Source organism: Macrosteles quadrilineatus, unplaced genomic scaffold (genome assembly GCF_028750875.1).
Source record: "Macrosteles quadrilineatus isolate MER2022 unplaced genomic scaffold, UCM_ALF_1.0 Scaffold_5__1_contigs__length_97177068, whole genome shotgun sequence".
In the NCBI taxonomy this organism is placed as follows: Eukaryota; Metazoa; Arthropoda; class Insecta; order Hemiptera; family Cicadellidae; genus Macrosteles; species Macrosteles quadrilineatus.
Window position 1 is genome coordinate 92,611,703 of NW_026542598.1, and position 27,872 is coordinate 92,639,574.

General features: G+C 35.0%; 2 protein-coding genes across 2 annotated transcripts in view; one reads left to right on the forward strand and one right to left on the reverse strand.

Annotated features, from left to right (window-relative positions):
* Positions 1 to 274, forward strand: part of LOC128995795 (uncharacterized) — a 5,327-nt gene extending 5,053 nt beyond the window's left edge. Inside the window, exon 3 of the mRNA XM_054420814.1 lies at positions 252 to 274. Within this exon, the coding sequence (XP_054276789.1) occupies positions 252 to 274 (23 nt within the window). The remainder of the gene's footprint in view (positions 1 to 251) is intronic.
* Positions 275 to 375: 101 nt separating this feature from the next.
* LOC128995796 (CCR4-NOT transcription complex subunit 1-like) overlaps positions 376 to 27,872 on the reverse strand; it is a 113,535-nt gene continuing 86,038 nt past the window's right edge. Inside the window, 11 exon segments of the mRNA XM_054420815.1 lie at positions 376 to 390; positions 725 to 853; positions 855 to 890; positions 2,142 to 2,354; positions 10,562 to 10,693; positions 11,410 to 11,521; positions 12,786 to 12,901; positions 14,268 to 14,427; positions 17,440 to 17,585; positions 25,289 to 25,501; positions 27,558 to 27,605. Coding sequence (XP_054276790.1) covers positions 376 to 390; positions 725 to 853; positions 855 to 890; positions 2,142 to 2,354; positions 10,562 to 10,693; positions 11,410 to 11,521; positions 12,786 to 12,901; positions 14,268 to 14,427; positions 17,440 to 17,585; positions 25,289 to 25,501; positions 27,558 to 27,605 — 1,320 coding nt within the window.

Below are 27,872 nucleotides of genomic sequence, written 5' to 3' on the forward strand. Positions count from 1 at the left end.
CTGGTTAGTTAATAGTTAACAAACAGACATGTTTAACTTCCCTGTAAAAAGTTAGATTTTGAGACTTGACTCAACAAAAAAAACTTAAATCAATTTGTTCCTCAATTGTATCTGTTTTTATCAACATTGAATTGTGTTGCTATTTATTCTTGTTTTTATCTTGTTCTTGTTGCTCAAAATCTATTGTATTCTTGTAATCTTGCTGTCTCTAGTTTTTTTCACTACCTCATAAACACTGATTAATTTTCTAGTTTATGTTTACTTGGTCCCATGACAGCCCGGTATTATAACAGTTTGAGTTCACTGCCACCTGGATTTTACTTTACACTCGATTATAAATCCAACATTAATTTTGCCATATTTTCATTGGTGAAATCAGATTTCCTTGAACTGTGGGTTAAATCATCAGTTAGTTTTAACCGAAGAAAACTAAACGATTGTTAGCATGAATATGGTGAAATTCATTAATAAGATTTCCTTCTTCTATTGAAATAGGAAAGTTGCACATACTCGATATTATACAAGATTTGAATAGGTGTTTTTAAAGCGGTGCTGGTAGTGGACATCATGTGAATGTGCATGCACAATCTTTAAGCTTATGTTTTGGGAGTTCAGAGAAGGGTTCAGTCCATAGCATATCAACAAAAATTTGAAGGGTTTTTTATAGTGGAAGATTTGGAAAAATATTACTAATATAAAAAAACTAAGGTAAAGAATATTGTACCTGGTAGTTGATAGCCTCCAAGATGGGTTCAGGTGCGTTGAGTTCCAAGAAGAGCATTATAAAGATACGATGGTACGGTAGCTGCTGGAACTCTAGTTGATGACTCTCATGGTCTTGAAGCAGCACTCCCCGCCACAATGCCCAGCACTTTGTTCAACAAGTTTATCTGTAAAGTAAATAACAATCAATGATGCCCTCACAAAGGTCAATAATCCAAACATTAATCTCAATTCAAAGTTATCTCGCGAACCATCTTAGATTTTCGAAAGAAAGAGGCGCAAAAAATACCTGCTATCACCTTAATACCACCATCACCATAATTCACCATCAGGTTCAGGTTGCCTAGAATCCCGTTCCAGACTGATGACCGTGTTGAAAGCGTAGGCTAACTAACTCAATCAGAGATTTGACTTGGCAAGATGGGTGTCCGTTCGGCCTAAGTGTAGGGGATAGTGATTGAGTTTGTGAATATATATTGGGGGACTATAATTTGTTGCTTTAGTCTACACTTTTTAGTTAATATTTTGGAGTAGGTACAAAAAATTGTTTGTAATAAAAGTACATTGTATAGTTAAATTTAGTATTTCAGAACGTTAATTGTAAGAGCCTGTGGTTCTTATGTTCACCTACTGGGGGAGCGAGCTGGTTTATAACCTGTTATAGTGGTATAGCTACAGCTCGGGACTTTAGTCCCCGAGATCCTGGGTTCAAATCCCGCCAATCACCAACGGATTATATTATTTTAATGATAATTCCACAACTCTGCAAAGCCTAGCCTGAAGTAATGTGCAAAAAAATCCCGAGCTAGACATGTAATAAAGTTTGCCTCAATAAATAGTTGATTTGTGCAACTAGTGAGCAAAGGGAGCAATTGACTCACTCGAGAGAAATACTTACTCCACGAGCCGTAGGCGAGTGAGGAATGGTTTCTCGAGAGAGGCAATTGCACTTTGCACTCGAGTTGCACATTATATTTTCCTACAGTTACCATAAAGCAAATAAATTGGTAAAGAAACGTGACATATTTTTACACAGAAGTAAACTTTTAATATTACATTTAATGATACAACAGTACAACAGCTGACCAACTGATTTACAGCCAGTGCTGCCAACGTTTTTCGCGCGCAAACGACCTTGTCTGCATGTTACGCGCTCACTATTTTGTGCCTTCACGTTGCAAATCTGGAGTGAGTGAGACAAAGTTAATTAGAGTGAGACAATGTTAACATTGTACCACTGATGAGCGAATTGGCCACTTTGCTTTCTCAAATCAGTGAGAGAACATGTACATTGTTAGGTAACTATAGGAAAAAAGTATATTTATTTACTCACTCAAATATCTACCTTACTGAGACAAGTAAACTTGGATAAAAATTGTCTACGATAGAGCGGGTAAAGAATTTAATGATCTCTTCACCTTGGTAGAAGAGTTGGTGGAATCGCCAGAGTGTTTGACTAGCAATGCGATGAGTTTGACGTAGGCATCAATGGTGTGGAAGATCTTGTTGCGGACAGTTGTCTGGCCGGACTGAGGAATATTCTGGTAACACAGCTCCACCACCATCTGAGTGCTCAGGCGGAAGAATCTTGTAATATAATCGTCAGTCTTCAGTATACCGTGACAGTTCATCTGGAAAATAAAATGAAAATGTACAATCCTAGTACACGTGGAAATTATAGTTTGAACATCTCCTTACAGTGTATAATTGACTCTCCATTTCCATTTTTACTTAAGAGGGATGGACGAGATTGGATTTTTAGTTCAAGACGAGACGAGATATTTTATTTTTCATAAAATTTTGAGACGAGATCGAGATGGGATTTCCCCTTCTCATACATGCATGGAAATGCACGTTCGACATTTTTACCTGATTTTGTAACATTGTGAAATACCTACTGATTTATGACGGATGACTGTTTAAATACAAAAATAATAATAGGCAAGAATATTTTTAAAAATCTTCTATTAAAAAAACATCAGAATTAGAGGTGGGCCGATACCGATACTCGATACCAGCGGTATCGAGGTATCGTCGATACTCGATACTTGCCTGTTTTGGTTCGATACCGATACTGACACTGAAACCACTGAATGCTACGAATCGGTGTAGATTAAGTCAGTTCAGAGCGGGGTAAATTGCCGTTGCCGTTACGAATCCTAGCCATTTGCTACTTAGTTAAAGATACTCGCAACTCGAGTCGAGTAGTAGAGGTTAAGCCGATTTTGTTGATATTTGACAAGTAAATAACAAGAAAGGAAAATGTTTTAGTTTTATTTAATCCCTTAACCCCTTTCAATATTAACATACTAGGCCTAATAATAATCGGCAACCTAGACATCGCTTGCGTCATCCATTTCACTGACAGCGACAGCTGACACTGGTACTGGGTGATAGGTAGTGGTGTTGCAGCGAGTGCGGAGTGCGATGCATTGAAATTTCAATTCGATGCATTGAAATTTCAATTCAATGCATCGAATCCCGATTCGATCCAGCATGCATCGATTTGGACACGATGCAGTTCTAAAAAGGGAATGTGTCGATTATCGTCATCGATACCACCATCCATTGGTTACCACTTGGACATTGGTATCGGTTACCAAGACTCGATTGTCAAAAGTTGATTCTGATGATACCGACACCCGACAGGGATAAATATTTTATTTTAACATTTAAAATAACATTCCGACAACCAGCCAATTTAAAAAAGTTGTTAGTTCACCCTAAACAGTCAAAACCTAACAAAGACCAAGACAAACCCATAGAAGGCTCATTCCCATGTGACATGGCAAGATGCAAAACCTGCCACATTAATAGGCCCAGCACAACATTTACAAGCACATCAACAGGAGAAACCTTCAAAATTAAAGGACACAATACATGCTCCACGAAAAATGTTGTATATCAACTTCAATGCAACCATTGCCCATCTCAATACATTGGACTTACCACCACCAGTTTTAGAACAAGAATGAACAATCATAGGACAGATATAAAAAACAACCATCCAGAAAAACCAGTGCCTATTCATGCTACCAGCCACAATATGCAAGATTTAAACAGTTGTTTCAATTCAAAAATAATAAGATCTTTCCCTCCCACCTGTAACCCATCACAACTAAGGAGATGGGAACTCTCTTATCAATGGTTCACCAAATCCAGGGAGCCCCCAAACCTCAATCTCAGATAGGCCTAACATTTTCCTTTCCCCTTCCACACCTAAAAAGCAGGCTTAGACTAAGTGTAAATAAAATCAATGACTCATAACCTTGTGTTGGCAACACTGCTTCCTTACCAGTGAAAGACTCTTAATATCTAATGTGACTCTCCATGTTGAGAAAGGGGCCAGTGTGTTTATTTTGTTTGTTTGTGTTTTCTTCTGTGTTCTGTAGTGAATGAAGTGGGATGCCTACATTTTTTAAGGTAAGCCTGCTTATCCTATCCTTTCTTACACCTATTCTCAGGCAATTAGCCCTTTCTCTCCAAACCTTATTTTAACATTTATTTACTTTATAGCTACAGTATTAGTTTTGTAATCACGGTTAACAATTTTCATAGCCAACTTAGAAACTATCTAGTTCAAAACAGCGACGGTGCCGGTGCCATTGTTTAGCTTCAGCTCATTGCACAACACAATCTACATTTCAAGATGTCAGACTCAACTCAAGAGACAACTGGCGTGCGAATGTCCTGCCAACACGAAATTAATTATACTAAACAATATCTGTATCAATAAGTCAGACATTTAGATGTATTATTTTTATTTTTAGTACAAAATAAATAACCTAAACACGTCAAAATTTTCAGTTTCATCCCTGCATTATACGCATCATTAGAAAAATTATATTCAACCATTAAACTTTAACATCGTCATCGTTGTATGGTTAGGCTTGCTTTATATTGCGCCAAAAAGTAGGTCCATATTTTATCTGTACTATATACCTGATTAAAGAGTTTAGTGAAGTTTTAAGTGCTACTATGACATAATGTATTTAAAAATATCATAAGCCTTAGTCCATGTCGATTTTGTAATGTTATAACGAATGGTGAATGTTGACAATAAAAGTATGTAACAACAGTTCTCATTGGTCAGGAGGCGACAATGCACTACCATGTCAGCCAATCGACTTTCGTGTTTCAATGGAGCAAATGACCATTACTTAGACATCGTTTTATGTTCTTATTGTGGGTGGGAAGGGTATCGATAATTATCGTGATTCGAGATCCGATATGTAGTACGTGTTCGTTTATAGATAATGAGTATTAAAGTATAACAAACTAGGTTAGTTACAGACAGGTTCAAAACATCGATTGTTCCGATCCATTGTTGACACCCCTACACGGAGGTTATAGTGACGTCGTGCATAAGGGCCAGGAAGGCCGGTTCACAGTGAATCCACTCTGCCGAACCTATATTCTTGGTATCATCGGGAACATAGTCAAACACTTTTGTTACTAAATAAAACTATGGAATGTTTTATAAAAGCACTCTTTTGGAGATTCTAGTCCCAAAACATAATCTTTATTGTAGGCTAAAAGTAAAACCTATCTATTGCCATTCTTTTCTCCACAGACGTCGACAAATTCTACAATAAAAAATACCAGGTTTCAGTCAAAATACTTTTGTAAAAATTGACAATGTGCTGTTTTAGCACAGTCATTCCTTGACCACGATCGTTTTTACTCACTAGAGAAAAGACTCTCCTTACAAAAAGTATTTATAGCAAGATGTATGTAATTTTTTTTTTAAATTATAACTGCAATTGCTTTTAAAAAGAAATAGAAAAACTGTCAAATGACTTAGATTAATATTTATAAGCCTATTTATAAATTAGAGGAAACTTTATTAGATCTCATCATAGTCAAATTCAAACATTTACAGTATTTTAAAATAATTAACACTCAGAAACTTTTGTGTAATGGAAATCTGCAAGCGACTGAGGCCGAGGGTGAGGGCATGTGAACCAGGCTTTAGAGCAAACTTTCTCTTTTCCTACCCCATGTCCCGTTAGACGGTGGGCGGGGCTTCACACTAATAAACACTCAGTTCATTCATTCACAGTAGAGAAGGGTTTTTGTGGCAATGACATATGTCTCTTGTCTGCTCTTCATAGCTCCACGAGAAATTATAAGTGATAATCTTTATTAAAAATGGGTCCGCGGAATTGGCTAACTCTGGAACTCGCTAACCTCATGTTAAACGCCCTATCTTCAAATTTGGTTGATGAGAGGAATTCGCTAACTTGTTCGGTTTCGGAATTGGCTAACTCCGGAACCCGCTAACCCGCTCTAGAGCCAGGTTAGCGAATTCCGTCCTCGTACGGAAGTCGCTAACTCGGTCCCTCGGCGGAACTCGCTAACTACCAAACAGAAGCCTCGCACGCCGTCCAATGGGAGCCAAGCACGAAGATTTTTGGCCAGTGTTGCCGAAAGTGTAGTACCATAATGTCGTATCCTACGAATAATTAGGAGCAAGAGCAACGTAGTCGTTAAAATAAATATATTTAGAAGTATGTTTAATATTATTCTTATGATTATTAGAGTGGAAAATGCATTATAGTCTTACCATAGACTAATCAACACAATTAAACTTAACATCCCATTGTAAACTTTGAAGCTCGTTTTTCGTGTCTAGTTCATGTCCGGTGACACTGATCGCTAGTGTCGACGAAATTTTGTTTCTATTATTTTATAGTTTAAGTTCAGACATAAGACATAAGACATAAGACATATTTTATTTACACAAAACGTTCTTTATAAAGTACATTTCATACATAAGAACAGGTGTTTCGTTCATGATTTGTTCTTTTTGCTGTTTGGTTATATAACTAGGGGACGTGTAATTAGTTATGATTAGAATCATTAGGCTTGGTATAGTTTATTTTGATTGTAAAAGCAATATGAAGGAACCCCAACACTAAAATCAGGAAAATCCGTCATGTCGTTGATTAAGAATCGTGAATTAAAATAACCCTGTCACGTTTTAATATAAGAATCTTTTATATTCTTCTGTTATTTAGTAGTGGGGCTTAGGTGTACAATCTAAAAACTGTTATTAAAACATATAACATTCTTACAAAAAAATCAACACATTTTAGAATTAGGCAACTATTTACTAGTAGGCCTACAATGCTTTGGTTTAAACTATTAGGCATAGATTTAGGCCTACAGCTATTCTATGAATTGATATTGAACGTGGTCTATGTCATATTTTTACACTAAGTTGGACGATTCAACGACGTACCTTTAATTTTAAATCTATAAATTAGTATTAAAGTTACGATGGTTGATGACTGTATTAATTAATGGTTTTGGTTTATTACGACATTACGATTAAATTTATTTTCTGTGTTTGAGAACTTGCGTGTATTTTAGCTTAATTTCATAGAGGTTTAATTGCTTAGTACCAATTAAACTGAATGTTCAATATTTTTTATATTCTATTATTGTCCTAATACTCATAGCATTTATATTTCAGATCGAAATCATAAACATTTAATTGGCCGCCGTTGTAAAATTATATTAAAAACACTTTTTCATGATTTTTAAATCCCCTTTTAATACTTTGGGCTAGTTAACTGTTAAAAAGTGGAATTGGAAAACAAAAAACAATAACATTTTACTGTATCTTCATTGACACTGACATTTTGAAATACGGCAGTGTACGATTATTTTGTCATACAAGGTTGGCAACGCTCCGTGCAGTGGGCGCGGCCGGGTTAGCGACTTCCAGAGTTAGCGAATTCCGCCGCGAGACAAAATCGAGTTAGCGGGTTCCGGGGTTAGCCAATTCCTGACTGAGATGGTTAGCCAGTTCCAGAGTTAGCCAGTTCCGATTAACGACCGAGTTAGCGAGTTCCTGAGTTAGCCAATTCCTACATCTCTTAAAATAAGTGAAAAACTGTTGACATTTTCAAGGAAAATAAGTTAAGAAATAAAAGTGTTAAAAATAAAAATGTTCTTTGATTAGTTATACTGTATTTCAAAAATATCCTCATTTATGAATCTGTTTTCAGCTAGACTTGGTGACTTTTTCATAGTTAAACAAATTTTGAAGATATATAACTGTTTTTCATACAACTAGTGAAAAAATGTCATTATATAGGAAGTTTGTTTTTACTCTCTTAAGCCTGTGTCACACTACGCTACTTTACTAGCAGCTAGCGAAATAGCAGCTACTAAGTAGCCAATGTGACATAGGCAGTAGCAGCTACTAAGAGTAGCGCGCTAGTGAAATTTTACTAGCATGGAAAGTTGAACATGTCCAACTTTCCGTGCTACTAAACTGCGCTAGTGAGTCACGTGACCAACTAGCAGCTATCAAGTAGCGACTGTCGCCCAGTGTGACAGCTTCAATAGCGGACTAGCGGCTACTTGCACCACGTGCTGTCTGCCTGATTTGTTTATTCTCGTTCATTTTGAATAATTTCTGAAGTAATCATGAGTGATCCGAAGTGGGGTGGGGGAGATGTGATTACTTTTTTAAACCTGTATAGAAAATATCCGTGTCTTAAGGACATAACCTCTCTTGAGCTAAACTAATAGTAGCAGCTAGTGAATAGACGCTACCAAAATAAGTGTGACAGGAAAAGTAGCTGCTATTTCAGTAGCTGCTACTAGGTAGCTGCTAGTAAGTAGCCAAGTGTGACACAGGCTTTAGGGAAAAAAACTTACCTTCACAAAGAATATTTGTAGGCCAAGATGTACGTATTTTTTTTTTTTATTTATAGCTTAATGAGTTAACTAAGACAATTGATGCAATTTCAAATAAATACAAAAACTGACAAATGACTTAGATAAATACTTATATAAGCCTATTTATAAATTAGAGGAAACTTTATTAGATCTCATGCTTTAGTCAAATTCAAACAGTAGGCCTATTTTAAAATAAACACTTAGTTCCACATTTTTGTAATTGTTGTTTGCAATTAATAATAAACCTTTAACACCAAAATATAAGTTTGATACACATACATATTGTGTTTTTTTATGGTATAACAGTTTATAATATTATTAGTGGAAGAAACTGTGCAAAAAAGATAGGTATTGGAAGTATCTGTATCGATAGGTATCGAGAGTACTTTGGTGGTATCGGTATCGGTATCGACAATTTTTGGTATCGGCTCATCTCTAATCAGAATTTAAAAAAATTATACTAATTACGCCTATCTTATTAAAAATAACACTTAGGCTTAGGAAACATGGTGATATCAGTTCTAGGGATAGAGTTAAACTTATCCTAAAATAAAATAAATCATAAAATAAAAGCAATATTAATTTGTATAAAATAGGCTACTTACTTGTTTTGGCATGTTTACAGTAGTAAAACATGCCTCTAACTGCTTACACTTAACAAAACTTATCAAATGAAAAACAATTTAAGTAATATTTACATGTAAAGAATAAATTAAATAAGAATGCCTTCGCAAAGGAAACGCAACTACAACGCGCTCCTGTATTGCGTGTATTGCATTGACTTTCTGCAGGCGTTTAAATTTCTTTATTTTTATCTTGTCTTGAAAAAATCTTGATCAAAAACAAATCTCGTCTCGTATAACAAGATTTAAATATTTAAAATTTCCTGAAATTTTTACCATTGTTATTAGCTACAAGTTTATGCATTGCTTATAAGTGGGCCCCTGGAAAGAATATGGCTGGGGGTGGGGGATATAAAAAATGTTCTGGATCAGACTTCAACTGGCTACACAAAAATTATTGTTTTTTTTCCTTAACACAGCACAGCCTCAGAATATTTTGTAATCATGAGTGCAGGAATGAGCAGTGACCTTCCAACACATCAACCTAACCTAACGTAAGGCATCATTGGCTGTAAAAGAGACTTACTAAAGAAAAGAGAGTCTTATGTTTGTCTAGGTGAGGTTGAATGAAGTAATCATTTGGATTGTCGAATCTTGCATTATTTATGACTTTCCCTTAAGAGTCCTTGTAGCGGCCATCATGGATAATTTCAAACAGTTGCTGAAGAGTTATTTACCATCTCAAAATATTTTTTGAAACACCAGAGTGATTGTAATTTATCTAATATACTGTGGGATCAGAAATTTTATTTAAATTTTTAATTGTTTTGCGAATTAGAACATCTACACTCCAAGGACTCTTAAACAGCCTTGAGAGCTAGGGATAGACGTCGGTGCAGTGTGCAAGATTGCTGCTAAACAGGTTTTACTAAATCACTTCAACTTAAATGGTAAATTATTAAACATCAGATTGTGCTAAACAGTACATCTCTCTGCAATGTCAGTAAAAAAAAACTGTTGAAGGAAAAATAATTGTATATCGTGGATTGTTTTGGTTATTTTTTTCTCTTTTTGCCTTGGAATATTGATTAATCATATAGGTGGAGAAATGAGGGAGTCAAACTAAAACGCATTAAAGCCTTAATCTAACCTAACGCTTAACGCATCATTGGCTATAAAAGACTTATTCTTGCCTAGGTGGGACAAATATTGGAGAGCCTAAGTGTACCCCTAGTAATAACAAATATTAAAATAAAACACACACCAAATGTATATTATCAACTCATCGGCTGTAAATAGTGACTCATCGGTGGTACGTTGACCAAATAATGGCAACTCTATAGTCTGACCTCGAGATGATGGGCCTCCTCATGCTAAAAATCTTAGTCGTAGCTGTATAACATTCATTTAACTTGAATTATCTTATTTTTTATCTTGATTTGTTAGAAATCATGGTTAATCGGTTTAATCCACTCACGGATGATTGGGAAACTACAGAAAATTTTTCCAACTGTTAAAAACCCAAGAAATGAATTTGTGTACTTGTGATTAGAATTAACACATCACTACTAGCAACTGACCTGGTGAACGAACATGCTGAAAGCCTTGCTTGGGTCCTTACTGCCGGATGTGGAGTTGTAAATTGTCACCCATTCTCTCAGTAGGAAGTCAGTCTTTTCCATCAAGCCAGGAGGGTCATCATAGTCACGAGCCTGTGATTTTCACTATCAATTAGTTACAGTGTTACAGTACACAATGAGAAGAAATTTTAGGGTGGAAAGATTTAAAGATTTGAAAACATATTATCCTGGTTATACATCCCTCAACATTAAACATTATTATTATATTATATTATTATTATACGTTATTTGCTATCCGTCAGACCGAAGGTTTGTTCGACGCTGCGCTGCACCAGGGCTACGCCTGCCATTGACGGGCTGCAGCGAATGTGTTAAACAATAACTTGTTGTGCTGACCTACTGAAGGCTGCTGCTTAAAGTAGGCCAGTGCACTTGATCAGGGGGTCAGTTTTGTGTGTAGTGGTATGTGTGGTGTACTAGAGGACATGGTCCTGCTGGGGGAGCTGGAGGGTTCTCAAAATTGTGATTTAGAGTCTCTTTCCAAATTGGGGTTTATGTTTTAATCCAAACTGTTCCACTTTATTCTACCTTTTTGTTTGTAACTTATCTTTGTATGTTTTGTGGGCTAATATTAAGTTGTGTTAAGTTGGGTTCAGTAAACGATTGCTGAGTTTCATTCCTGAGCTACATCACCCAAAGTAACAGTGGGTAGGCCTCCAGTAGCCCGAGGTTACCTAACGTTACACTACAACTTACACTGCTTATATTGTCCAGAGTCGTATCTGAATACAAAGGGAGGGGCAAGAAGAAAGTGGTCTAGAATCAGCTTCTCAGCATATTTCACTTACCCTTACTTGTAGAATGCCAGAGTGGATGTGAGCAGTAGGCCCAGCAGGTGATCTGTCAGCCAACAAGTTCTGATCATGACTTGCCTTCAACATCTCTATCAGGTTGACCAACCTGGTGAGACAAGAGGTTTCAACTTCGAACAAAAAACAATCTAAGAACTTTGAAAAGAAAAAGGTGCTGTATGGGCAAAATTTTTAACTGTTGGTAGAGTGGAAATGAACTTGTCCTTTTAGGTTGTTTCAAAATTATCTGCATAAAAAGTTTTGTGTTGTTCTTAATCTATTTATCAAGGTTTTATAAGTTCCTCTCCAGCATGGCAAGGCATATTGCAATCTTGAGTTGATTAGTGCAAAGTATAATGTTTTCAAGAGTGATTCGTTACAAAAGTTCCTTAAAAAATACAATTTTCTTATTTGTGTTCGTATCTTAGCATGTAGATTATAATATATGAGATAATATATGAGGTTCGAAGGTGACTTTTTCAACGAGCAAAACTTCTAAATATTTTATAGATTTTACTTTTTTTAACGGCTGGCAATTCGAAACCGGTTGAGTGGAAGTTAATAAATTTGGTTTTGTTTACATTTACCTGCATTCTATTGATCAAACACCAATTTCTTAAAAGTAAAAGATCATCGTTTATTAAATTTTCCATCAACATCAAATCGCTTTGTGTGTAGAAAAGAGCAATGTCATCAGCAAAAGCTAAGATATTTCCGTTAAAAGGTAGATTTAATAAATTGTTGATGAACACTAAAAATAAGGTACCTGAGGTCGTTGACCCTTGGGGCACACCCGTTTGTACAAGGAGAGGGTTACTGTAGTCATTGTTTATTTTTACTTGTTGCCTCCTATTTGTGATGAAACTCTTAAACCACTCAAAAGCTGTACCTCTTATTCCTACGTTTTGCAATTTATTTAAAAAAATGTTGTGATTAACCATGTCAAAAGCTTTTTTAAAATCAAAAATAGACCTGTTGTTTTCAGTTTTGATTTTAATCCTTGGAAGATGTGATCAGTTACTGCCAATAAAGCACTTTCTGTTGACCTGCCTTTAATAAAACCAAACTGCTTACCAAACACATTTAAATGAAAATAATATATAATGCGTATTATCAGTATTTGATGAAATTGGTGATGTGTCAATACAAAAATTTATCGATTTTTGTTACCGATACCTAAAAAAAATTCTAATACCAATACCGGTAGGTACCATTTTAAAAATAGTTTTACCAAGTTTTCTGAATGGATTGGATATACTACACCAATCCCTGTCTTTAAGTCTTTCTATTAAGTATTTTTGGGATAGGCTTATACAAGAAAGTTGTGGGTCTGGTGTTGAAAGAAGTGATGGATTTATTGAATAGTGACTTACCCCTCAGGAGGTTGGCGAGACTGAGACGAAATGCGAGCCAATGTATCAATGACGTTGCAAAGATCACTATCATTGACAGGTGAGTTGTGTTTGTCGTCTATAAAGTAGTGTTGAACCTGTTAACATTACTATAGTTTATAAGAGACAAGATTGACCTATAGAAACATACTGTATAGTGTCCACTAGTGATGGTCAAAACCAGAAATTTTGAATCTCAAAACCGAAACCGAAACTTTTAAAAATCGAATCCCGAATCTCGAATCTCAAAACCTAAACGCGAAACTTTTTTACTTAGCTGGTTACAAAGGTCAAGGTTACAAAAAAGTACACATAATCATAAAATTTTAAGTATGCAATCAAAACTGAAAGAGATCGACTCCTCCTGACCATGACATAACATAAAATACAGTATGTGAATGTGACTAATAAAAACCGCCAGTTTTTGTGTTTTGAGATCTTAAAACCTAATAGGCTACAACATAATTTTATATAAACAACCAACAAAAAAAATAAATTAAACTTCTAACAAGAAACAAAACATGAATATTAGATTAATTAGAACATGTCGTAGTGGTTCAATATTTCTTTGTGTTTAGTAAATATTGATGTGAAACTGAACTGTACCAGTTAGAGTACCTATTTAAGATACCTTTTGAAGTTCAGAATAAAATTTACTTGTTTCATTAATATTAATGGTGATGTTTGCTCTGTTGCTACCAGCTTGTTTGGAAACAGTGTTAAAAACAATAACAATGGCACAAATAAATGTCAGCAGTTTCAAAAATAAAACTGCTAAAATTTTGAATTTCGAAACTTTTGAATCTCGAAACTTTTCCTAAGTTTTGATGGTTTTGAGATTTGAGATTCGGTTTTGACACATCACTAGTGTCCACATTAAAAACTATTGCAGTGGATCTCTCTCTAGGGAAATATTTTACAGTGTTAGACTATTCATAAGAGAAATTCCAAAAATATAAATAGTAAAATGTCCATTTAGTAAAATGTTCTTGCTTGCTTGCTAGTAATTAATTGCCAATCTAGAGATTTAAAAATAAAAATCTAGTCCTACATCTCAAATTTAAGTAAAATCTTTATCAAATATTTTTTTTATAGAGGCTCGGAATTTTTGAGGATTTTGTGGTGGATAGTTTTAACTGGTTAATTAAAGCGTATTATTTAGTTTATTTAACCAGGGTAATGCACAAATAAACACGTATAGTTTTCGTAGCAACTAGCTCCTTCCTTCGTGGTAGACTCTTTAATTACTACACTACAGAATAAGGAGCTAGTAGCTCAAAAAATTCTATGTGTTAATGTGTTCATTTGTATTTATTTCGGTCAACAAGGAAAGCATTTTATAAAGTAGGCCTACAGAGTTTACAGAGAGCTGAATGTCGGTCATATTAGTAGGTATTGATTGTTAGAAATCTTTAGCCCAATAAATTTGATTAGCTTCAACCCTGATGTTATCACACTACATACCAGCTGCATGGCAAATGCCATTGCAATGTAGTTGCCTCCATTCTCCATCAGCTGGCTGAGGTGATGGTCGTATTGCTGAATGTTCACAACCTGGGAGCGAATCAGCAGATCTATACCTTCCAAGTTGTATCGGTATTCTTCCCTGCACTCAGTCAAGTATCTGCAACAAATATTTAAAGTTTTCAGAAATAAAAGAAAAAGTTCAAATAGAGTTTGTCACCAACAGACTGAGTAGCATGGTTGGAAATCAATGAGCTGAAAATATTAGGAAAAAACAGACTATTACATCACAGAATGACTTGACTTAGGGAAATCCTTAAGCCGAATTAAAAATACCCTCGCTACAGCAAACCGTAAGACTAAACCTAAACTAAAATATTGGTGATTCTTACCTTCTCAATGCACCCTTGGAAATTGAAATTTTCTTTTTTCAAAATGTAGGAAATACCGACCTGATTCTGAAAATGATAGTTTTCCCACACAAAACGTCGGAAAACTCTTGAAAAGCGGAAAAACAGAAAAAAAATTGGTTATGTACTCAAATTAACCGGTAGAGCGAGTTAAACAAGAATATTCCGATGGATATTAATGGAGATACAGCCAGAAAAGCTTTGGTTTGGGTTAGTTTAGGTTAGGTTATCAATAACATTTGTATTGTTAGTAACCTAACCGTACCCAACTTAACCGGACATAACCTAACCAACACTTTTCCCGCCATTCTTTCGTTAATATCAATCTGATCTTCTTGCATATTCTTGTTCAGCTCGCTTTACCGTTTAATTTAGGGATGGTCAAGTCTCGAAATTTCGGGAAATTTTCGGGAAATTTTAAATCTCGTTACACGAGACGAGATTTCTTTTTGGCCGAGATTTTTATCGAGACGAGAATAAAAAAAAAAAAAAATATTAAAAACGCCTGCAGAAAGTCAATGCAATACCCGCAATACAGGAGCGTGTTGTAGTTGCGTTTCCTTTGCGAAGGCATTCTTATTTAATTAATTCTATAAATGTAAATATTACTTTAATTATTTTAATAATATTACTTTAATAACATTTGAGAAGTTTTGTTAAGTGTAAGCAGTGTGAGGAATGTTTTATTACTATAAAAAGTCAAAACAAGTAACTATTTTATAAAAATTAATATTGCTTTTATTTTATGATTTATTTTATTTTAGGATAAGTTGAACTCTATCCTAACTGATATCACTATGTTTCCTAATCGTAGGCATTTTTAATAAGTTAGGCGTGATTAATAAAAAAATGTTATGCTGATGTTTTTTAATAAAAGATTGTAAATATTCTTGCCTATTATCATTATTTTTGTATTTAAACAGTCATCTAACAATGTTACAAAATCAGGTAAAAATTTTGAACGTGCATTTCCTGTTGTGTATGAGAAGGGAAATCCCGTCTCGATCTCGTCTCGAAATTTTATGAGAAATAAAAAATCTCGTCTCGTCTCGTCTCGAACTAAAAATTCAATCTCGTCCATCCCTAGTTTAATTTGAGTACATAACCAATTTTGGCGGGAAAAGTATTTTCTGTTTTCCGCTTTTCCTTGGTTTTCCCACGTTATGCAGGAGAATACCTATCATTTTCAGAATCAGAGCGTTATTTCCTACTTTTTGAATAAAGAAAATTTCATTTTCCAACAAGGTTAAGGTAAGAACTACCAACTTATTTATTTCTATGAACCAGTCATATTATTTTATTCCCCATTTAAATAACTTAACACTTTAACATGTACTAAGGTTTGCTGCTACGGGGAAGGGGAAAAGTCGGTTTGATAAAATGTTAAAAATTATTAGAGGAAATGTAGATAAATTTGTTAAATTTGATCATAATATTTCTATAAACAAGCAAACTTTAACAGTTTTGTTTTTAAGTATGACATGGAATTTATATGTAAATGTATTGAAATTTTTTCCATAATCCTTAATAGTACAAAATGCTCTTTTATACAAAATTGTTTCTTCATTTAAACTAAACGGGCTAAGTTGCAAGTATTTTTTTTTATGATGGGTCCAGTCCGTTGCTGATTTCATCGGTTCGGTTAAAAAAAAATCAGTTCCCCGTTGTCGGCTTTCTCCCTTAAATGACCTATTTACATAGAAATTTTTCTCACCACTCATGAAAAGGTGGTCCACATTATCAGATTTCTGGGAAGTACTTGACTTTGACAAAATTGTTATTGTCCTGATAAAATATTAATGGGTTCGGGACTACTACCAATGGGTATTTAATTGTATTGAATCGTTACCAATAAATTAATAAAGTCGTAAAAAAACATCTGATAAGCCTTTTAATCACGGCAAAAAGATTGCCCAGTAACGGATCAACCGAAACCGACTTTTTATGTCAATTCTCGGTTTCAGGCTTTTTGCTAAAAACCAGTAAAACCGACAACCGACTTAACAACCAACCCATCTTTATTTATTTTTTTTTTAATTAGCGTTAGGAAATTGGTTGGACTGAAAGAGGACCCGGCTCTTCTGGGGTTAGATTAGCGATACTATTACCGAGTTAACAACAAAATACCAAATTGTTAGTTTTGAAGTAACAATTGCAAACTAGATCGGGGATGGGGGTGAAGGTAAGGAAACCAATATCTCCCTAGTCCTGGGTAGCGCAGAAAGTCTTTCAACCGGGGGCCCTGGAGTGAGTGCTGTGCTAAAGCCATCCTGGACATTTACCTGAGGAAAGGCAAAAGACTGATCCTCTCAGCCAGCCAAGCCATTACGGAGCTAGGGTCTTGTATGACAGATTCACAAGTAAGAGTTGTAAAAATCCCTCTAGTACAAGGCAGAACCAAGTGAGGAGGTCAGACAGACCAATGCAGATTCTGCAAAACATGGTGGAAACTTCCAAACACTTGGGTGTAACAAAAGATCATTATCAAAAAGTTAGCGGTAGGATCACCCCAACCCCACCCCCACCAACATAAAAATTTTGTTTTACTAATACAGCTTGTTTAACATTCAGCATAAGTAATAACAAAATTGAGTAAATACTCCGAATGGATTGGTAGTTTATCTATAATATGTACCAACATTGTAGGCTACACACAAAGAAACATGCTCCAATATAATCACATTGACAGCAAATGTTTGAATGAAGATAATACTGCCGTTAAAGGTTTACTTATTTGCTTATTACATAATCTCAGAACTGACCTGGTCACCTGGTTGCTGACCCACTTGCTGCCGTAGAGTCGAGGGTCTTGTAGACACTTGAGAATACGCAGCAAGATCTCTCTGTATCGAAGGGCCAACTCTGGTTCATTGGGCAAGAAGCTCTGGTCCAGCAGTCCTTCTACAATCTGTCAAATGTTTGAACGGTTACAACATGAATTGTTTAGTGGTTTAATTACAGTAGAACCCCCCCCCCATATGTAGCAAATAAATTACTGAACCACTGGCCAGATAACAAATTGGTTGGGCGTATTATAAAGTGATAATTTACATCTAATTTGTGGTCAATAAATGTTAGGCCTACCCTCTTCTGGTTTCCTTTTTTTAGAAAAATATATTAATAGGAAAATTAATTAATAGGTTGTGCTAATTAAGTAATGAACATAAAAATATTATCATTTCAGATAGTACAAACAAATATTAAATACTGATGGAGGTAAAGTCTACTCAATATATGTTGGTTCTGAAGATAGTAGGCCTTCAAATATTAAGTAGCCTAATGTTCTGCTAAACTTTCTTATTCACGGTTTTTTCTTACAAAATAAAACAATGAATGTACTTTACTAACCGCATGGGAAATAATCAACCAACCATGCAGAGATTAGGCTTACTAGTTCCACTGAGTAGTGGAACAGTAAATTGTAACAAACCGAAACTTGAAACAGTTTAAGAACAGCCAAGTCATGAAGACTACTGCTTATAGCTACGCATCTGTAAGCTGTAAGAAAAACATTTTGGTATTGACTTCCTAGAAGTGGTTGGACAAACTGTGGACCAACAAAACCAAGGCTAGATCTCAGGGGTTCTACCGTGTGAGATTTTCTATTGGTGACTTCTCATTTTATAAAAATAAATTTTAAATAACGTTACAGCTGGTTTCCAGTGGACACACACAAACACACCTAAGTTATAAAAAAAGTATAACATAAATATATATACAAAAATGCCTTTATTTATCAAGCGTAATCTCAGTACACCTGCTTTTCAGGACAACTTTTGTCAACTACAAATTAAACTAACAAACAAATAAATAGAACAATAACCAAACAGAAACAAAACAATATAAATGTATATATTAATAGGCAAGCATGTTTCTTTAAAAACCGTTTTTCTCAGCTCGTGTGCATCGTAGGGGAAACCTACGAATAGACCTACTGTTAAAAAGATATTTTTCTGTAGGTGTACAGAATCCTTTTATAAATTAAAATAGGCTCAAAAATAAGTACAACAAATTATTTAAACATTTTTTTTTTTAAATAACATGGGACTTATGGATTGCCATGCTGGTGACAAAATAACAATAACAACGAAATATAAATAGAAAATCAAAACAAATGGAAGAAATTACAATCACATGTTTTATTTACAGCATGTGGTGAAAATAGAGAAGTCTGTACATTAGATATTTTAGGTTGAGTTTTCGACCACTGGCCTACCTTTAGCAACAATAAATAACCATCAGCGTACAATTCTTTCACCTTAACTCTTTTCTTTGTCTGATAATGATTTAACAGGCAATGATTCCAACTCATTGTGTCAACTTGTCTATTCATTTAATGGTTATTTTTATCTTTTGGCAAATTTCCTAAGTTCTTGGAATACAACTTTGCCATTTCGGTTGATTTTGTTTTTAAGGGTAGGGAAGAGTAGGCTTACATGAAAAATAGGTGAGACATCTCAATCGCAAATACAATTATATTAGGCCTATACACACAAAATTTTAACATTTCATAGTAGATTAATAAAAATACAAAGTCTTAAAATCTTAAATCCAACAACATTAAGGAAGAAATGGATACACAAATGGATTACCTAAGAAAAGAGTTCGAGGTAGTTTAAACAGGGTGTATACTACATTCTGGATAAAAAATTCAAGGACAATTCCCGTACATTTAAGGACCTTTGTCGGTATGATTACAGAATAATATTCCTGATTTGTCAAACTGTATTAATCTTGTTCTTCATTGTAGTTGTTCCAGAGAGAAAAGTAAATAATAATAGACAAAATTAAATTTCAAAATAGAAACTTATTGAAAGTAAACAAACATATACTTTAGGTACAGCTTTTATAGTGTAACAGAAAAACGCAATCATTGTCTCCTGCAATAGCGACAAAATCCAAAATATCTCCATCGGTCACGGAAACATCATAACATAGCTTATCCGATCCAGGCGGATTAATTTGGCATTATTCGCCCTGGCACAACGTTAGGTTCTCGACTACTTTTGGAAAAAAAAATCTTTAATGCATAATGAATATATTGTAACTCAGTTCTAGGTACAAAATCGGTATGGTAAGCGGCTACCAGTAAGCACAGAGTAAAATTATTGTCATTTTATCTGCAAAGTTAATATCGACACATAGCAATCATTAGTTTATCTTAGGCTCAATTACATTTTCTTAGTATATTTTACAGCACTTTCAAAGAATCAAAATACCCAGGCCTAGGCCTAATTATTTAGGAGGGCCTATATAAACTGAGTAACAAACAATGAGGTTATAATATCAGCAAAGTCACTACAATATCATCATTCTAGTTCATAAGATTTAGATTGCTTAAAGCATACAACGCAATAAATAAATATGGGAAATAAGAAAAATTGAAACCTGACCGCCAACAATATACAAAGATACAGAAAATGCAATGACATAATTTGAAACCAAGTAGGCCTACGTAGTGATAAAAATTTAATGCAAACAACAATGCTTTTGGTTTTGTCAATTGAAAGATAAAATAACCATAAAAAAAGGGTTTAACTTAGTTATGTTTAAGATAAGTTACATGTTTTATATGAAACCATAAACAGTTTTATGGCACTAGGCAATGGCCAGCGGCATATTGAAGTACAAGTAAGAAGTGAAATTTAACAGCCATTATAAAACTATTATTTCCATGATAAAATATGTTTGGGATCTAATAATGATTACCCTAGTAATAAATAAATAGTTGTAAAGGAATAAAAGTGATACAACTTTTATGAGCTAAACTACTACTGAGTCAACAGTTCTTGGAAGTACTTGACTTGACACTTGATGATAAAATTATGGCCCATTAAAAATTTAAGGACATAGTCTGGCATTTAAGGACAATTCCCGTACATTTCATGGCCAGTAAAAAATTAAGTACAATTCCCGGTTTTCCTGGTTGGTAGACACCCTGTTTAAAGCACACAAAAAGTTTACAACACAATAGACTTGTAGTAGTTTACGCATTGATCGCAAGGATACCGTGTAAACGACATGAGTAGAAATTTAAGGTACGAGCCCTGGCGAGTCGTGCACCTAAGCTAGACTGTAAATATCGATAAGACTATTTACACGAGTTGCCTACAAAGGGTGTTCACCAGGCCAACAAGAAAAAGAAATCATGAGTAAAAAAAATTCCAGGTAGTTCAGGTTGTACTTTTCATACTAAAATTTCATTAAAAATCAAAATCATTAAAAAAATCCCGCCGCCATTTGGAGTATGGACATCATCATCGTCCCCCACAGCACAGAAAACATACTACTATAACCCAGAATGCCAACCGCATGGTATGCTGAGTGCATAGCAACGCTGGTGGCGCTGCCTACGAATTGACAGGCAAAGCTCTCTCAAAGTACATAATGCTTTTTACCATGCGGTTGGCATTCTGGGTTATAGTAGTATGTTTTCTGTTCCCACAGTCACGGAAATGTCATTGTCGTCTCCCGCGGCCACGGAAACGTCATCTTTATTATCAGCAAGTTTGGTTGGTTAGGTTAGGTTATGACAGTTAAATTTTATGATAAAAAATTTTAAAATTTATTTTATGATTAAAAATTTATTTTAAAATTAAAAACTTAATTTTATATAGCTAAAAATTATAAAATTAATTTCAATTTTTTCAACTTAGCGGTTCTAGCGGCGAACGCTGACACTACAAGATATGTTAGCCATAATCCCTCCCGTGTGCCCCACTGCTAATTGCACCACTCATTAATAATTAAATTGGTCTTAACAGCTGATTAGTAGGGATGGGCGAGTAGTGTTTTTTTGAGTCGAGCCGAGTAATTAGCCCTAATACTCGAGTATCGAGTCGAGTCGAGTCGAGTAGTTCACGAGAAAATCAACAATTTTATTTTACATATAGCTGTGGAAAAAAACCTTCATCTTCATTTTTACGAACAAAGCATTTCTCAATTCACCAAAAATAGACCTGGTTAAAAACGTTTATACCATATAAAAACACAATATGTATGTGTATCAAACTTATATTTTGGTGTTAAAGGTTTATTATTAATTGCAAAAAAATGCAAAAATATGGAACTAAGTGTTTATTTTAAAATAGGCCTACTGTAAATGTTTGAATTTGACTAAAGCATGAGAACTAATAAAGTTTCCTCTAATTTATAAATAGGCTTATAAGTATTTATCTTAGTCATTTCTCAGTTTTTGTATTTATTTGAAATTCCATGAAATTGTCTTAGTTAACTCATTAGTTTATAATTTTTTTTTTAAATTACGTAGCCTACATCTTGGTCTACAAATACTCTTTGTAGGGTAAGTTTTTTCCCCCAAGTGAGTAAAAACTAACTTCCTATATAATGACATTTTCTCACTAATTATATATCTTCAAAATTTGTTTAACTATGAAAAAGTCACCAAGTCTAGCTGAAAACATAATCATAAATGAGGATATTTTTGAAATACAGAATAACTAATCAAACAAAATTTTTAACACTTTTACTTCTCAAATTTTTCCCCTTGAAAATGTCAACAGTTTTTCACTTATTTTTAATAAAGATTATCACTTATAATTGTTTTAAAGAAGTCCAGATGTGTGAACTTGAAGAGCAGACAAGAGACGTACGTCACTGCCACAAAAACTCTTCTCTACTGTGAATGAATGAACTGTTTATTGAGTGAAGCCCCACCCACCGTCTAACGGGACAAGGGGGAGGAAAAGAGAAAGTTTTGCAGAATTTGCCCTTGTTCTAAAGCCTGGTTCACATGCCCTCCCTCACCCTCGGCCTCAGTCGCTTGCAGATTTCCATTACACAAGAGTGTTAATTATTTTGAAATACTGTAAATGTTTGAATTTGACTATGATGAGATCTAATAAAGTTTCCTCTAATTTATAAATAGGCTTAACTTTTTAAGTATTAATCTAAGTCATTTGTCAGTTTTTGTATTTATTTTTAAAAGCAATTGCAGTTATACATTAAAAAAATTACAAACATCTTGGCCTACAAATACATTTTGTAAGGAGAGTCTTTTCTCTAGTGAGTAAAAACGATCGTGGTCAAGGAATGAACTGTGCTAAAACAGCACATTGTCAATGTTTACAAAAGTATTTTGACTGAAACCTGAAACCCTGGTATTTTTTAAAGACATTGCATAATAGCCTAAGACGACGTCTGTGGAGAAAAGTATGGCAATAGATAGGTTTTACTTTTAGCCTACAATAAAGATTATGTTTTGGGACTAAAATCTCCAAAAGACCAAAAGAGTGCTTTTAACAAACATTTCATAGTTTTATTTAGTAACAAAAGTGTTTGACTATGTTCCCGATTATACCAAGAGTATAGGTTCGGCAGAATGGATTCACTGTGAACCGGCCTGCTTGGTGTTTCCACACGACCAAAACAATAATCCCTCTTACTGGGTCGAGAAATCCTGTTTTATCCCGCTTTAAAATTGTGAAAAATCCCGTTTTATCCCGCATGATTATTTTTGTACAATCTAGTATAATACTTGGCGTATCATGTTTATAAAGTTGTTTTAACATCACTATTATATTTTACTACAGTATTTAATCAATTTGAGTTAGTTTTTCTCTAAAATTAAATGGAAAAAATAAAAATAGTCGTCACAGCCGAAAATCCCGTTTTATCCCGCATCCCGTTTTAATCCCACTCAAGGTCTAAAAATCCCGTTTTCGGGATAATAATCCCGCGAATGGAAACACTGCAGTGGCCCTTATGCACGACGTCAGAGACGTCACTATAACCTCCGTGTAGGGGTGTCAACAATGGATCGGAACAATCGAAGTTTTGAACATGTCTGTAACCTAGTTTTTTATACTTAAATACTCATTATTTATAAACAAACACGTCCTACATATCGGATCTCGAATCACGATATTTATCGATACCCTTTCCACCCACAATAAAACACTAAACGATGTCAAAGCAATCGTCATTTGCTCCATTGAAACACAAAAGTCGATTGGCTGACATGGTAGTGCACTGACGCCTCCTGACCAATGAGAACTGTTGTTACATACTTTTATTGTCAACATTCACCATTCGTTATAACATTACAAAATCGACACGGACTAAGGCTTATAATATTTTTCAATAAATACATTATGTTATAGTAGCACTTAAAACTTCACTAAACTCTTTAATCAGTAGATAGTACAGATCAAAATATGGATCTACTTTTTGGCGCAATATAAAGCAAGCTTAACCATACGACGATGTTAAAGTTTAATGGTTGAATATAATTTTACTAATGATGCGTTTAATGCAGGGATTATTAAACTGACAATTTCGACGTGTTTATGTTATTTATTTTGTACTAAAAATAAAAATAATACATCTAAATGTCTGACTTATTGATACAGACATTGTTTAGTATAATTAATTTCGTGTTGGCGGGACATTCGCGTGCCGGTTGTCTCTTGAGTTGAGTCTGACATCTTGAAATGTAGATTCGTAGATTGTGTTGTGCAATGCTGAAGCTAAACAATGGCACCGGCACCGTCGCTGTTTTGAACTAGATAGTTTCTAAGTTGGCTATGAAAATTGTTAACCGTGATTACAAAACTAATTCTGTAGCTATACAGTAAATAAATGTTAAAATAAAATATTTATCCCTGTCGGATGTCGGTATCATCGGAATCGACTTTTGACAATTGAGTCTTGGTACCGATACCAATGTCCAAGTATCGGTGGTATCGATGACGATAATCGACTCATCCCTTTTTACTAGTAGAGCTGTATCGTGACGTAATCGATGCATCGGGATTTTGATGCATGCTGGATCGAATCGGGATTCGATGCATCGCACTCGCACACCTACACCACTGCCAATCACCCAGTGACCCAGTGTCAGCTGTCGGCGGCGGGTCGGTTCGGCGCTGTCGCTGTCAATGAAATGGATGACGCAAGCGATGTCTAGGTTGCCGATTATTAGTAGGCCTAGTATGTCAATATTTAAAGGGGTTAAGGGATTAAATAAAACTCAAACATTTTCCTTTCTTACTATTTATTTGTCAAATATCAATGAAAATAACGAAATCGGCTTAACGTCTACTACTCGACTCGAGTCACGAGTATCTTTAACTACTCGACTCGACTGTCGAGTATTGCCAACTACTCGAGTAATTACTCGACAGTCGAGTACTCGCCCACCCCTACTGATTAGTTGAAGTTCGAAGCATTACAATTTTACTTATTTTCTCTCAATCCTTAAACTTTATTGGTCCGTTACTCGTGTTGTTAAGTAAAACAATGATGTTAAGTAAGTAAACAATGTCGTTCAATGAATCTTTTCCACTCTAAGAAGTAAGAACTGAACTGAAACGGCTAGTATAAAAAACGGAGGTAGGTAAATAAGTTTTGCAAACTTTTAGAGTGGTTTCAAATACCTGGAATTCCTTTCTTAGGTAAGTTGGTTGTGTGTATCTATTCTTTCTTCCTTAATTTATCACTTGGCCAAGTGCTTTTTCCTCCAAAAAAACAAGTGTTGAATAGATGTTTCTTTGGTCCTTCTGCTAAACAACCAAATTTAAAATGAGTGAGTTCTTTTTAGTCTTTTAATAACGTTGTGATCAATTTGGCACTCTATGATGTGTTAGTTACCTTCTGTATGAGAGTGACGGTGGGCAGAGCTTCACGTGTGCGCCGTGCCAACATCAAGTAGTCAATGATCGCAGCAATGTTGGTCACCTGACTGTTGCTGTTTGGTCCCAACACTCCACCTTGGTTTGACGATATGATGGCTTGCATCAGATGGTCCAGTTCTGCTGCGTGTTTCTCGTAAACAACGCTGAATTCGTCCCCAGCGTTGAAAACCTTGACAACACATAAGTACAGTTAGCGACTTTGAAAGGTTTTTCAATAAAAACATATATTTTGCTAAAATCCATTCATGTTAATTGTTTGTACCTTTATGGTTCGACTGCAATGTAAATTTTGGATAATTTACTAAGCTTCAGAAAAATGTCATCAGAATATAAAAAAAAGGATACAGCGAAACAGCTAATAAAAATTAATTTGAAAAACAGCAGTGAACTAGTTTTAACAGTGTATGGGCAGTAGATTAATGGCGCATCTATTTTAACACCCTGTGGCGAAATTTGACTGGACACATGCATGTTTTATTAAGATACCTAATAAACAGCACAACCCCATTTCATTACTCACCTTACGCCACAACCCCTGAGATGGATAATTATCACCCATACAACACTCTGAATAAAAAATTGCTTATTTAATAACTAACTACATATAAATTTAAATTCCATTGAAAACCCATATATATATATGATTACATTTAGTTTTTTACAAGTATTATACTTTTTTTTTAATTAAAAATAATATTTGTTTGCAATAAAAACTTGTTTAACTATGATTTTCCTCTCTTCAACACCATTATTACATTTCATCATGAAAAAATTGAGGGTTCAAACTATTATTTTCAAAATAGTTAAAGGATATGGTAGGATCATAAAGTTTACGTAACAATATGAGAAAATGAATTTAGATATTATGTAGGGATGGATGGGATTGAATTTTTAGTTCGGGACGGGATTTTTATTTCCTTCCCAATTTTCGGGCGGGACGGGACGGGATTTTTTCTGAGCATAAAAAGAAAGTCTTGAGTAATTGCAGTTAACAATAAAGGCAAACAAAATAAATTTTTACCATTTGTGACACTGATCTATAAAAACCAAAAAAATGGGTAACAATTTACAGGTACCTATAGGAACTTGTGACTCGCGGTTGAAATGACACGCGGTCACGGTGCGATTGTCAAAATGACCGCGGTCACGGTGCGATTGTCAAAATGACCGCGGTCACGGGGTGATCGTCGGTATGACTCAAGGTCACAGCGTGATCGTCGGTAAGACTCGCGGTCACGGCGTGATTGTCGGTATGACTCCGCTTTCACGGGGTGATCCTCGGTATGACTCCGCGGTCACGAGGTGATCGTCGGTATGACTCCGCGGTCACGAGGTGATCGTCGGTATGACTCGCGGTCACAGCATGATCGTCGGTATGACTCGCGATCACTGCATGATCGTCCATCGTCGTATGACTCCACAGTCACAGTGCGATCTTCGTTTTGACTTTGCGGTCACGGGGTGATCGTCATTATGACTCCGCGGTCACAGCGGGATCGTCATTATGACTCCGCGGTCACAGCGGGATCGTCATTATGACTCCGCGGTCACAGCGCGATCGTCAGTAAGAATAGCGGTCAAGGCGCAATCGTCGTTATGACTCCGCGCGATCACGGCGCAATCGTCGAAATGACTTTGTCTCCTGAGTTCGCGGATCTATCGTGAACATCTCTCGCAATAACGGCGTCATCGTCACTCGCGAAGCAGCAAAATCGTCGACGATCGGACAAAATCCCATCCCAAAAATTTCCCAAATAAAATGTAATCTCATCCCGATAATAGGGAATATTTTTTTCCCGAAATCTCAGGACCCGTCCATCCCTAATATTATGTCTACAATTTAAAGAACTAAATATCAAAAACTTTTTTTATTTGCCCATTTTTTGGGGAGGGTCCATGTGCGTGCAGCAGCATAAAAAAAAATAGTGTGCACGCTTAAGGGCTAATGTTAATAATTATCCAAGATATATATTCAGTGTACAAAAAAATGTACCCTGACAAGTAATAGAAATTTGGTTTGATTTTAAATCATAGTTAGTTTTATGTAAATCAATATTTATTTGCATTAAAAAAATTGTAAAAATGATATTTATGAAACAGCAGTTCCTTAGTTAGAAGCTTTGACCTTCCAAGTTGAGTTGTTAATGTATCTGTTAAATGAATGAGAAAATGTTTAGCCTTTTTACTAAAATTGTTCAACCTATTCAAATAACTTATTTACTTACCATCTGAGCAGGAGCACTCTGGAATGTTGAGACAACCGAAATTGGTTCCTAAACACAATTAAATACTCAATTAACATGATTCTAATTATGACAATATGTAGGCTATATTCGAGATGAAATAATCATATGTCAGCAATACCAGTTGTTTAGTCAATACAGAACAAATTATAATAATAAATTCTGTTATTAAATATATAATACTAATTGCCAAAAATGTGATTAAATTATTTATGAGGCTGCTAGAGATTAAAATGTGGTTGAACAGAACGGTCAAAGAAAATAATCTTCTGTGACTAGGTATTTAGACATTATTAA